Genomic DNA, 13,879 nt, shown 5'->3' on the forward strand with positions numbered 1-13,879 from the left:
CAACTTTTTCTTCTATCAGACGGCACGTCTCTGATTTGATATCAAGCTCCTTGATCCATTTTGAATTCACTTTTGTGCATGGCGAGAGAAAGGGATTCAGTTTCATTTTGTTGCATATGGATTTCCAGTTTTCCCAGCACCATTTGTTGAAGATGCTATCCTTCCTCCATTGCATGCTTTTAGCCCCTTTATCAAATATAAGGTAGTTGTAGTTTTGTGGATTGGTTTCTGTGTCCTCTATTCTGTACCATTGGTCCACCCGCCTGTTTTGGTACCAGTACCATGCTGTTTTTGTTACTATTGTTGAGCCTACTTTTAATGACTGCATAGTATTCTACTGTGTGTGAATGTTTGAGAAGTTGTTCAGCCAGCCCTGCTGTCAGGTAGTACAACTGCTTTCCTGTCCCTTGAGTATTTGAAACAAGTGCCTGCCTTAGGTTGTATTTCATTTAATTAGAGGCTATGGTCAGGAAAGAAATATTGTACACACACACACACATACATATAATATATATACATACATATAATATATATGTATGTATATATAATATGAAATATGGATAATATGTATTAATGGATAATATATATTTATATTTCATGTGTATAGTTTCTCTGAGTTTTCACTTCTTCAGGTTAAATAGCTTTAAGAGTAGAAATAAGCAAGAGATGCCTTAAAAATGGAGGGCTGAATGATTTCTACCTTAGATGGGTAACAAAGTGAGTATGTTGACCCTCACCACCCCCACCTCCTACTGAAGGGGCAGGCCAGTGTAAGCACACAAGAAAGGAAGGAAAGGCAATCGGATTGGAAGAAAGGAGTACAATTGCCATGACCCACAGGTGGTGCGAGTCTCTATGTAGATAATCAAGAGATCCATGCACAAAACACACAACTAGGAAATGAGCTTGGTAAGACACCAGGATACAAGATGAACATATAGAACTCGCTTGCATTTATATGATCTACAAATGAACAATCCAGAAATGGAATTAAGAAAACAATTCCACTCATAATAGCCTCATGAAAGAATAAAATACAGGGCTGGGGCTGGGGCTCAGAGGTGGAGCACTCACCTGGCATGCCGGGGCACTGGGTTCGATCCTCAGCACACACATAGAAGTAAAATAAAGGTATTGTGCTCACCTACAACTAAAAAAAAAGTAATAAAAGTTTAAAAAAATACTCAGGAATAACATTTAACAAAAAGAAGTGCAGGATTTTACACTGAAACTACAAAGCATTGCCAAGAGAAGTCAAAGAAGGTCCAAATTAATGGACAGGCATCCCATATTCATGGATTGGGAGACTCAGCATCTCTGTGTTGAGTGTGATTCCTCTTGAAATCCTAGGAGGGTTTGTTTGTTTTTGTTTTGTGTTGCTTTTTTTTTTTTTTCTTTTTAGAATTGACAAGCTGATGCTTAAGGGCAGTTAGAGGAGCTGTGCTGGCCATTTCCAGAGCTCCTACACGCTGCAGTATTGGAGATGCCTGGTACTGACACTGGGGTGGCACATAGATCAGGGCAACAGCACTGAGGGTCAGAAATGAGCTCACGCAAAATAGTATGCTGTTCGTATTCAGTGAAGATGCCAAGACGATTCGGTGGGAAGGGATCGGTAGTCTTTTTATACACAGTTGGGACAGCTGTGTTTACATTAGTTTCCTAGGGATGCGTAACAAAGCGTCCCAGACAGTGTGGCTTGAACAATAGAAATCCGTGTCCTCGTGGATCTGGAGGCCGGAATTCGGAGCAGCAGGGCTTCCCAGGGCTGCTCCCTTTGGCCTGCAGACAGCCTCATCTCCTCCCTATGACTTCAGGGAACCTTTCTCTGCACCTGTCCACGCCCTGATCTCTCTTCTTGTAAAGATGCCAGTTACATTGGGCTGCAGGCCATCCTCAATGACTCAGATCACCTCTTTAGAGGCCCTGTCCATCTCCAGGTGAGTCACCTCCCAGGCCATGGGGATTGGGGGGGAGAGGGTCAGAAATAAGGAAACTGGACCCTGCCCCCACCATGTGCAGAAATCAACTCGGATAAATCTAAGAGCTCCCAGGAGGAACCCTCCATGACCATGGATAGGGAAAGAATTTTTTGATATGACAGCAAGAGTATCAGGCCTAAAAGAAAAATTGATCAAATTGAACTTCACCAAATCCACTTTGGCTTCAAAAGATGCCATAAGACAATGGAAAGGCTTGCCCTCAGTGTCTGGTAAGAGACACTGAGAATGCACCAAGAACTCAAGGACAAAGGGCAACCCAGTTTTAAAATGGGAAGAAGACTTTCCTCTTACCTAAGAGACATCGGGGTGACTGTAAGACCAAGCAGCCCAGCCTGGTCAGTCATCAGGGCAATGCGGACAACAGCAGGCCGTGCCGGGCAGCCTGGGCAGTGGCCACAGCAGCAGGGCAGCGGGCGTGGGTGGGGACGCAGACCCTGGAGCCCTCATCCTGGAGAGGAAAAGCCGCTTTGGAAAACCCTTGGCAGCCCCTCCACCCCTCCTGGGCATGTGCTCCAGAGCATGAAGACCTAATGGCAAAGCTTGGGTGCGAATGCTCGTAGCGACCGCGGCTTGTGGTAGCCAGACCCTGGGAGCAGCCTGCACGCCCGTCAGCAGGAGAGTGGACATAAGAGTGTGGGGTCCGTGCCGCAGAATGTGCTCGCTCACGTGTCAAACAGCGAAGAGCAGTGATGGGCGCCCCAACCCGACGGATCACCCAAGCACCAGGCTGAGCAGAAGCCGGAGGCGAGACTCGGACCGTGTGGTTCCATGGGTGTGAAATGTGCAGCAAAGGCAGATCCGCAGGACAGAACAGACCTGGCCTCCTGGCCCCAGGCGGCAGGGTAAAGATGGAGGGCAGATTAGGCTGGAGGAGAGGCTGGGGCAACAGGAGGCCCCAAGGCTGGGTGGAGGTGATGACCGCACAACTCTGCCATCACCAGATGTCACCAAGTTGATTGTGCATTTATAATGGGTATGTTTTATGGTCTATAAATCATACTGCAATAAATCTTTTTAAATATTTAACAAGGGGCCTGGTAGGGACCAATGACCGCCCCTCCACCCAGCAGGGGACATCGAGGAAGGACAGACAACCACTCCTGAGGGTCTGTCTTGGCGGGGCCTGACCTCGCCTTGTCCCTCCACCAACGCTGATGAGATTTTACTACTGTGCAGAAGAGGAGATGGAGATCAGAAAGGTCATTGAAGGTCACAGCCACTCCTACACCCTGCTGGTCACCTGAGGAAGTGCAGGGGCGGGGGGCAGGGATGTTCAGCATGTGCTGGGAGCAGAGTCGGGCCGTGGGTGGTTCGTGTGTCCCCCAGAGACCCCAGAGTTGGAAGGGTGGTCCCCGGTGTGTTGGTGTGCAGGGGTAAGCCTTTGAGAAGGGGGCCTGGTGCAAGATAACCAGGTCCTGGGGACCCCAGGAAGGGGTGAGTGCTGGTTTCAAAGGGAGGTGAGTTCTCTGAGAGCAGCTTGTTACAAAGCGAGGCTGCCCCACCCGCTGGGCCCCTTCTGCACACAGCTGGCTCCTTTCCACTTCTCCATCACATCCTGATGCAGCAACAGGCTCTTGCCAGGATGCTGGCACCATGCTGTTTGGACCCTCCAGCCACCAAAATTGTGAGCCAAATGAACCTCTTCACCTTATAAAGTACCCAGCCTCAGGTATTTTGCTATAGTACTACGAAAAGACTGACATAGGCAGATGATTCAGATTCATCTCTCTCATATGAATCCTTAAAAAGGGGTGGGGGTGAGGACAGGGACAGCATTCCACCTCAAGGATGTCTTTGCTGCCTTCCAACTTTCAGAGGAAAATTCACATCTTCACTTTGTCCTTTTCCAAACCTCTAAAGCTTGAAGTTCCCACTCTGGAGACAGCCCTCCTTGCTCAGGCCCTGTGGGGTTGCCTCGCCCAGCTAGGAAGCAGCAGTCACCCCTCAGCCCAGCTTCCCCGGCCCACGCTCTGTAGAGTCAGGCTCCCTTCCTATCTAGGGGGCCCAAGCCTCCGGGGATTGGATGTTGGAAGGGAAATTTGAGCCCTCATCCTGGAGAGATCCTTAAGCAATAAGGGGAAGCAACAGCTGTGTGCAGCTGTCTGGTACCTGGAAGAACCAGAGATCATCGGGATTAGCCACAGAAGAGACGGCTTGTGTCGCGGGAGCCACATGGAAATATGCAGCCCTGCCAGTAGGAATCGCAAGAGAGAGCAGATATCCAGGGATTGGAGCTGGCCGCCTAGAGGGAGTGGAAATATGCCTTTTGTCACCAGATCTGCCATCCTTCCCAGGCTCCGTAGGATGGTCCTGACATTCGGGTGTCTGCTGGCGACTCGCTGTGAGCCAACTGAAGCCAGTCTGGTCCCAGGGCTCACTTCACAGCAGTAGACGTGGGCGCGCCCAAAGGTGCAGGTGGATGGGGCTACGTGTCCCAAACTCGCCCTGCTTGTGCACACAGCGCGCTTCCTGCTCCACCAGGCAGGCACTCCCCCGGCAGGACATTGGCACCCGGCAGAGGAGACACTGGCCTGGAGCTGAGGACCAGCAACAGGCCTCACGCACCTTCTGACACAGCAAAGGCCACTTTCTGGGTCACCGAGGAAAGACGGGATTCCTCGGTAGAGGGGCACCCAGGTGGGAAAAGGCAGTGACAAGGACTGACCTCCCTCGCGTCCCACGTGGTGTCATTTATAAGGTCCTGACAGTGAGAGGCAGTGCCATAAAGGATTTATACACAGGACGGTATCTTCATCATCTCTAGGGACAGGGGGATTTCCAAAGATGCAAAATGTACCAACTGCTAAAGACTGGTTTATTTGACCCCGTTACATTTAAGAACTTCTGCTCATCAAAAGTCACAATGAGAATCTGACTCTGCTGCGGGCTGCCCTGCGCACCGGCCGCTCGGGCTATCCTGGGAGCGTTGAAATACCCACCGTCTGTGTGATGCCACTTGGCATGAACGGTTCCTGGAGGCAGACACAGGACCAGCTAATCCTAATCCCGGGCTGATAAGAGGCCAGTTCAGGGTCCTAGGCCCAGGGCCCGGTTCTGAAGGATATGTGTGTGACATGGGCTGCCCACAGTGACCTCAGCAAGCAGGACTCTCTCTCATCCCCGCATTCGTGGGGAACAGGGTTCCTTCTGGAAGCAAGCATACTTTGGCTGGAACCTCGGAGCTCTGTCAAGCCCAGGACTCCTCGCGGTGCGCAGAGGTCACGTCTGAGGATCAGCCAGCCCACGACACCAGAGGGTGTCCTTGCACATGTGGCGCTGTCTTTCACTGGTGCCTTGGTGTGTTTCCTGGTGCAGATTGGGTTTGGCTGTTCGTCCCAAGGACAGCCCAAGACCAGAGGAGACTCGGCGCTGTCCGGAAGTCTCCATGGGCCTCCCTGTCCCAGCCCTCGCTGGTCCCCCTGCGCTTCTGCCTTCTCCAACAAGAGCACCCGGGACCCTCCAAGCCCAGACACCCACCTCGGAGCTCACACCCCACACCCACCTGCCGCCCTCCAGCAGGCCCCATGCCAGGGCCAGGCCTCCCCCTCATGCTGCTCATCCAGCCTGGTGTCATGGTGTGCCCAGCGCTATGGAGGAACGCAGGGAAGGCACGCAGCCTCCACGTCTGCCCTCTGTGGGTTTGAGGTAGAGGCTGGAATCGGCCAGGCCTGGTCCTTCTTGTCTAGATCACCTCCTCAGAGTCTCCGCTTCCCCGGCCGCCCAGGGTGACATAGGGAGACCATGCGTTCAGGAGCCAGCGGTGCTGAGCCACCCTCAGGAGAGCAGGGATCTCAGCGCGTGGAGGCCACACCACACTCCAGCATGTCATCAGCTCCTTCGTCATGGGCCTGCAGAGGAAGGGGAGACCCAAGGGGCGGGGCACAGGCAGCAGCTCATCCTGGGCAGGAGAATGACACTGGCCTCCGGCACCAGGACAAGGAGGAGGCTCAGAAGTAGGAGGGGCCTGTCCTGGGACTCTGCCTCCAGCCTGGGACAGGTTAGCCCTGGGGACAGGCTGCAGAGAGTAGCTACTTAATGGCCAATAAAAATATCAGCGAGCCCTTTAAGTCATTGTCCTCTACTTGAGAAGTACGAAGAGTGGATAGTGACAGGCCAGGTGCCCACTGTCACTTCACATCTTTCCACTCTAAACCTGGGGCAGGTCACACGAAGGGAATTTGGCAAAATTAGAGCCTGTGACTCTGACCACATAGGGTCAGCAGCCCAGCGTCCATCAATGGGTGAGAAGCAGCACGGGGCATCCACAGACAGCGGGGCAGCGGCAGCCCCAGGAGACAGGGTCTCACATGCTGCAGCAGGGGTGACCCTGGATGGTGGATGTGCTGAAGGAAATCGACTGGACAGAGAAGGACGGGTTCTGTGCATCCCTCCAGGGAGGGGCCTCAGGAAATTCACAGCAGGTGGAGAGGGCGGGGGTAGGGGATGCTGCTGTTCCATGGCTGGAGTTTTTGTTTTGCAAGATGAGAAGAGTTCTGGGGACAGGAGGTGGTGGCAGTGTGACAATAAGAATGTGCTAATGTCCCTGAATGCACAGTGGGGAAGATGGCAGGTTCCAACCCTGTGTCTTGCACAACTAAACATTTCTGATTGGAGGAGAAAATCACATAGGGTCAAAGTAGCCCCGAGCCCTGTGTGAGGTGCCTGTTGGAGACCTCCAGCCCCTCTCCGAGTGGCCCCTCTGCGCCCAGGCCCCCTGCAGGTAGTGCACTTGGGTGTGGGACGGTGGGCTTTTAAGGGATGTTAGAAAACACTGGCATGTCTCCACCCCAGACAGCAGAGTGACACATCTCCACCCCAGACAGCAGAGTGACACATCCCCACCCCAGACTGTCATCATGGCCAGGGTGTACGAAAGGAACCAAGGAGCAAGGCCTTCTAGGGCAGAGCAGACAGCCACCTCACTGCAGAGCCACCACTTGCAGGGTGACAGGGCTGGCTGGGTCACCTGTGATGTGTGAGGGGAGGGGCACTGGGAATTGGGCCCAGGGCCTCACACATGCTGGGAGACCGTCACCCCCAAGCTACCTGCGGCTATCTGTGCAATTTAAATCACATGTATGCATGTGCAATCCCCCCCACGGGCTGTGATAAGATGTGCACGCCCCAGCTCCACTGCACACAAACCTGTGTCCCCGTCTTCCCGATCCAGGACCTGGGCCAGAGGGGCTTCAGTCAGTGCTGGTTAGACTGAGCAGCTTATCAGGAGGTCTTAGTTTCAGATCCTTCATGGACGGGACATACGCTGCACTTTTCTCCCATGTGGCAGAGAACCTTGCACAGTGCCGGGCCCACAGGACATGCCTGGTGACACACTGAATGGAACCTGTTGGTGAAAAAACTAGGATGATGATGCCCAGTCCCACGCTGTGCCCTCCTCGTGCAGCCCCCTGGCAGGTGTCCTTGAGGCTTCTTCCTGTCCTCATGTGGCAGAGTGACATGAGGTAGCCAGTGGGGGACCCGGGATGAGGCAGCCCCCCGTCGGCCTGGACACCTCCATCTAGCCTCTGTCCACATTCTGAAGCAGCCCCTTGTGTAATGCTCCAGTCGGGCAGTTCCAGCACACGCACACGCATATTGGAAGCTGCATGATGTCCACCTGTAGGCAGCCCGGTGTCTGCACAGCGAATACCCAGTATCCAGTGCCCGCGGTCTAGATGCCGGTTGTGGTGAGATCACCACTTACTGTTAGTGACAGCATCTCTTACAATCTGGTACGCAGGGTGTGGTCGGATACTGTGTGAATGTGCCCATACAGTTTGTCTAGATGTGCCCACTATACCTCTGGGCACATATGCACATACACTGTGTGTGTTTCTTAACCCAAAATACCAGCATCACCACTTGACAAAATGCACAGGCCCTGCCCCCGACCTGCTGAGTCAGGACCTCGGGGCTGGGGCCACCAGGTGATCCCAAGACCCTGGTGTGCGACCCGTCACACCTGCTTCCTTCAGACCCCCCTCTCTCCTCTGCAGGCCCTGATCCAGCTGCCCCCCTACATCTCTCAGTGTGATGAGGTGCTGCAGTTCTTTGAGACAAGACCCGAGGACCTGAATCCCCCCAAAGAGTAAGTTGGTCTGTGAGCCCCCTGCATCCTGCCCCGCCTGCCCTGCTGGTCCAGCCAGCCTGGGGGGAAGTAATGTCCAGCCAGATTTCACTGATTCTTCCCCGCAAGCCTGGCCTCAGGGGGCCTCGAAGTCACTGTGAGGGTCATACTGGTCCCCTTTGGCAGGTGAAAGAAGCTGGCAGGGTTCCTGTAATCCCATAATGCTCTGCAGCACTTGCCAAAGTGTGTTGGGACCCAGTGGGTGGTGGCCCTGTATGGCAGTGACTCTGGTCGGGTCCCCTCACCTCACCAAAGAGCCAGGTGTGCTCAGGAACTGCAGGCCCGACCCTTCCCCAAAGTGCTTGGGACCAGGAGTGTTGGGATTTCAGGTTTCCTCAGATCCTGCGACGTCACCTCTTCCCAGGGCGGGCAGCCATGCTGACTTTGCCAGGAGGGAGGCTGGCTGGGTCCCTGCGGCTCAGCACTGCCTGGCTCAGGAGTGCAGCTTCCCTGGCTCTTCCTCCTGGAGTCGGCCATGGTGCTGGGATCTTCTGCGGAGCCATAACGGGGAAGGGATTGATCTGCTGGTTTGCTCCAAGTCTCCGGGCGGAGTTGGGTCCCCGAGAAGCTAATCTCACACAGGAGCCCTTCCAGGAAGGCTAAGGAGGGGACTCTCATTGACTGGGCCTTCCAGACAGGACCCCTTCCCCCAAGTCTCTGAGCAGAGACCAGCGTGGACAGAGGCCACCGTGGACAGCGTCTGCTCATTCAGATGCGTTCATTACCCAAAGTTGCCCACAGCTGCCGCGCAGCCTCGGGTTGTGCTGAGGTCTGGTGGGCGCTGCTGGAAGGAAGAAAGGGTTAGCTTGATCTCAGAGTGGTCTCAGGAAGGGGAACCCATTGAGACACCCACATAAAACACAAAGCACTGGGCTAGAGGAAGACGGCAGAGCAGCCAACGGCTTCCCGAAGGAGTGTCACCTGGTCCCAGGAGACTTCCTGGAGAGAAGGATTCAGAGTCTGGCACCCCTTCCACCTGTGCGACCTTGGGCAGGTGACTGGGCTCCTGAGAGGGTGCAGCTCCCCTGCCCGTGGCCAGCTGTGAGATGCAGCAGCCTCCCCCGGGAAGGACGGTGCAGCACCCTGGTTGCACCTTACTGGCTGAGCCAGGCTCTGGGGGACGGAAGGAAGGTGGCAACGCAGTTGTGGGCAGCTCTGGGGCCCCACAGGCCATCTCTGCTGATCCGGTTGCTGGTTCCGGGTGTGACGAGTGGCCGGGTGACTACACGGGCTTGGTCTCCTGGTCAGGAGCTGGAAGCTCAGACCCAAGTTGGGCTTGAAACGGGGTCTTCTCTGGCAGTGTCTGGCGGGGAGACCAGGGCCACAAAGGTGCTGTTACAGGAGGGTTTTGCTGCCGGGATGAGCACGCGGGAGCCCCCAGGAGCCCCCAGGCAGGCCACAGAGCAGGCCATGTGCCTGTTCAAGGGCCCTGCTGCCGCTACTACATGGACCCATGGGCCCTGCTACCCGCACTGCCTGCTCCAGCTGGGACGGCGGAGGCACAAGCAGGGTAGGAGTGGCCCTGGTCACAGGACCCAACACCGCTCTGGGGGCAGCATATGCAGAAGCAGCCAGGGAGGACCTCGTGGTGCATCCTGCAGCAGCCACCGAGGGGGACTCTACCCACAAGGACGTCCAGGGGACTGGCCAGGCCGCGCTCTAGCTCCCTGGGCCTCAGTGTCTCCTCCTGCCAGATGGGTGTGTAAATCATGAGGTTTCAGTGAGCAGTGCAGCACAGCTTCCTGACCAGGACCCGGGGACCTGAGGGTCAGCTGGCCCTCCCTGCACCGCAGCTGTGGAGTTCCTCCTCACGGAGAGCATCCTCCAGGCCCTGCCCAGTGGCTGCTCCCAGATGCTAAGAACATAGCCCAGGGTCCTGGGGTCGGTTTAGCCCCCTGCCCTCCTGAGGATGCCTCAAAGCTTCATTCCATGGTGGTTAAAAACCAGACTTTCAAGTCAGACCTCGAGTGGACGTTCCCCCAAGAAGACCCCGAAGGGCCGGTAAGCGTATCAAGATACATGAGATCGTTAGGAGGGGATGCAGTCCAAGCCTCCTCAAGGTTCCCCTGCTCTCCAGGCCACTGTTGTCAAGGATGCAGAGAAATCGGGGCTCTCACACGTCGCTGGTTCGAAGGTGAAATGGGTGCCATGGGAAACAGTCTGAAGGCACCCAAAAAAAACTAGCCCTACATTTATGACACGACCCAGCATTTCCACCCCTCGGGATTCCCCCAACATGGAAGCTCACAGAAGCATGACTCATGATAGCCAAAGAGTGGGAGCAGCCCAGCTGCCCACAGCCGGAGCACAGATGGACCAAACATGGCCCATCACACGTGGGATGTCCCGGCCATAAGAAGGACGAGAAAACTGCTTCACACTGTGACATAGGGGAGCCTTGCAGACACGCTGAGCAGATGAATCCAGACACAACAGCCACCGTTACGGGACTCTGTGTAAATGAGTGTCTAAGTAGGCAGGTCCGCAGAGACAGCAGGAAGACCTGTGGTGGCCACCGCCGGGAGGAGGGGGCCGGGAGGTGACTGCTACCTGGGTCTGGGTTCCTTTTTGGGCGATGAAAGTGTTTTGGAATGAGATAGTAGTGATGGTTGCAAAACCCTCTGACTCCATGAAAAACAAATCAATTGTGTACTTTCCAAGGTTGAGTTTTATGGTTTGTTAATTATCCCTCAAAATTTTTTTATTTTTAATATATTGATTTTATCCTATTTTTGGTGCTGAAGGTTGAACCCAGGACCTCATGCACAGAGCTATGTCCCAGCCCTTTTTGGATTTTATTTTGAAACAGGGTCTCACTAAGTTGCCCAGCTGGCCTTGAACTTGCCCTCCTCCTGTTCCAGCTTCCCAGGTAGCCGGGATGACAGGCATGCACCACCACACCCAGCTGTCCCTCAATTTTTAAAACATTTAGGTAGACCTGGCTTACCTTACCAGCTGTGTGACTCAGGGCAGTTACCTGACTTTTCCTGATCCCATTTTCCTGATCTGTAAAATAGAGACAAAGTAACACTTATTTCCCAGGGTTGTCCTGAGTTTTAAGTGAATGAATGGCCCGAGCCACTCAGGGCCTGGCAGAGGGCTGCATTTCATGATCATTGAATGATGGCACCGGTGCCACAACGCCCAGCCCAGCCCAGCCACTGGAACCTGCTCGTTGTCACTAATGAGATATTAAGTGATATGTGAACCCTGATTTTTAGTATTTGCAGTACAGTTGTACCTACAAACTCCGACCTGTATGTACAAACGTAAGAGCCGTCAGCCTCATTCCCTGTGGATTCCAGCCTCAGCAGCATCCCAGGTCACCTTCAGGGAGATGCACTGTGAGCGCTGCTCTCCCCACTAAGGGGCAGAGCCTCTGCTCCTCCAGCGAGGCAGGTGCCAGGCCCTGTGCACTGTGGGGTGTCAGGGCTGTTGCAGACTGTGTGGCCCTCCAACTCTGCCTGGGCCCCTCCACTCTGCGAATGCTTGGGGACACTGGTCCTCAGGGCACCAGAGCACTTATCAGGTAAAGGGAGATAATTAAGAGGATTCTTTCTGTTTTTAAGAAATCGTAGGTCCCTGGGGTTGGCTTGGATTTCATTCACTCACTGACGGTGTTGTGGGATGGAGAATTCATTTTCTAACAGAATTTTCCTGTCAGTACATGACAAATACTAACTATTATTCATTATTCTTTCTTGCCCCCATTCTTTCCTGTACAGGGAGCACATTGGAAAAAAGAAATCTGGTAAGAATATTTTCCATTTTCCTCCTCCTCCCTCCCTCCCTCTCTCCCTCTCCCCTCTCTCCCTCCTCTCTCTCTCTCTCTCTCTCTCTCTCTCTCTCTNAGAGACAGCCCTCTCTCTCTCTCTGTCTCTCTCTCTCTCTCTCTCTTTTTAATTGAAACCAAGGGCATTCTGCTACTGAGCTATATCCCAGCCCTTTTTATTTTCTTTTGAGACAGAGTCTCACTAAGTTTCCCAGGGTGGCCTCGAACTTGTGATTTTCCTGCCTCAGCCCCCTGGAATAGCTGGGATTACAGGCATGTGCCACCGTACCCTGCTCATTTTCTTCTCTTCAATCAGTGTTTAGCATACTCCTACTAAGTACCTGCCAGGTGCAAGGGCTGTGTTCCACACTGGGGATGTAGCCATGTGGATGGAAGGATGGATGGAGGGGTAGCTGGGTGGATGGATGGATGGATATCTGGGTAGATGGATGGATGAATAGTTGGATAAATAACTGGGTATGCATATGAATGGAAGGGGACTGGCTGGCTGGCTGGATGGCTGGGTTGATGCTTGATTGATTGGTTGATACTCCAGCATGTTTCCTAAAAGAAAGATTTGGGGTCATTTCACCCTACAAAAAATTACAAAGGGGATGATGTCTTTTCCTGAGATCCCTCTATGGAGTACAGGGTAGGCGTCTTCCTGGCCACACTATCAGGGGTTAGAGGCCGTTATATAACAACTTGGTAAGCTCAGAGTGTTCTTCAGGTGCTGGAAGGTCAGAAAAGAGGAACGCTAGATTATAAGGAATGAGCAGAAGCATCCACCCAGCAAAGGGCATTCTGGTCGGAGGGGACAGCGAGCCCCCAGCTGGCAGGCAGGAGTGAGCCGCGAATCTGGACCTGGTCTCTCTGACACCGCAGCACCAGCCCAGCCTCTGCTCCGCTCCAGTCAGCCACGTCTGGACTGTGGCTCACGCGTATCCAGTGGTCCCCGTGCTCACTTCCCTTTCCCTGCAGTGACCTCTGCCCTTGCATAACAATCTTCCCGTTTCTTGGACAACACAATTCTTCCACCAGAATCAACCATGGGAAAGGAGAAGGCAGGGGCCCAGGGCAGGCGCTGAGTTCCCACGGGCCTGGGCTGAGTCAGAGTCGACATCAGCAGCAGCCCTATTTTGTCTTCCCACCACCCAAGATCACCCCTGCCTCTGCAGAGGCTGACCCATGCCAGACCTGGAGCCAGTGCATCTCCAACGCGTCCACAATTCTAACCTCTTTAATTTCCTAGGACTCCAGGGAGGTAGAGGGGGTTGGTGGGGATGGTGGTGGGGCTTGGCACAAGCAGAGATCTCAGACGTGAAACGGAGGACTTCTCTCCTGGGCCTCGGTTTCCACATGTATTATTACGGGACATAATAATACTGTTTTCTAGGATTCTTATAAAATTTACAATATGCATACAGTACTTAGAGTAGGATCATGTCCAGTGGATTTGTATTACTCCTGCTCTAACTGAAAGCGTGTGGATGCCCCTGCCCAGCATCAGCAGCGGCTCCAGATTCCGTGGCACTGGTCAGTTGCCTCCTGGGTCTGGGGCCTGTGGTCAGCTTCAAGGGCTCCAGGCCGTCACTGGAGGAAGGTTTGGGAGCCTCGCCTCTGGAGTGAACCCTGGCATCTGCTCAGCCAGTGTCCCACTTTCTTCCTGGTTTAATAGGCACTGGCCAGGGCTGTGGCATCCTGCTAAAGCTGCAAATAGCTCCCGAGCCCCAGGGATAATTACCTGTTTCTTAGAAAAGGGCAAAGAGGGGCTGCCACTCCTGGGCTGGTCACAGAGTTCCTGGCTTTGACTATGCGGAGACTTTCCTTGGAAGGAGCTGGTGGGAGGGAGGGAAGAGAGGAAAGAGACAGCTCTGGTTTGTGAAAACCAAAGTGCCAGTTGGAACAGGCTTGATGAAGGGAATTGTCTGGAAAAAAGAGAGACGGCTCTAATTTGTGGTAACCTCTGTTGACATC

The 13,879-nt window shown here is 53.9% G+C and overlaps 1 protein-coding gene across 1 annotated transcript in view; it reads left to right on the forward strand.

Moving 5' to 3' along the window:
* Sh3pxd2b (SH3 and PX domains 2B) overlaps positions 1 to 13,879 on the forward strand; it is a 55,701-nt gene that overhangs the window by 19,591 nt on the left and 22,231 nt on the right. Inside the window, exons 8-9 of the mRNA XM_048814824.1 lie at positions 8,000 to 8,091; positions 11,856 to 11,881. Coding sequence (XP_048670781.1) covers positions 8,000 to 8,091; positions 11,856 to 11,881 — 118 coding nt within the window. The remainder of the gene's footprint in view (positions 1 to 7,999; positions 8,092 to 11,855; positions 11,882 to 13,879) is intronic.

This window comes from Marmota marmota, unplaced genomic scaffold (assembly GCF_001458135.2).
Source record: "Marmota marmota marmota unplaced genomic scaffold, marMar, whole genome shotgun sequence".
Taxonomy (NCBI): domain Eukaryota; kingdom Metazoa; phylum Chordata; class Mammalia; order Rodentia; family Sciuridae; genus Marmota; species Marmota marmota.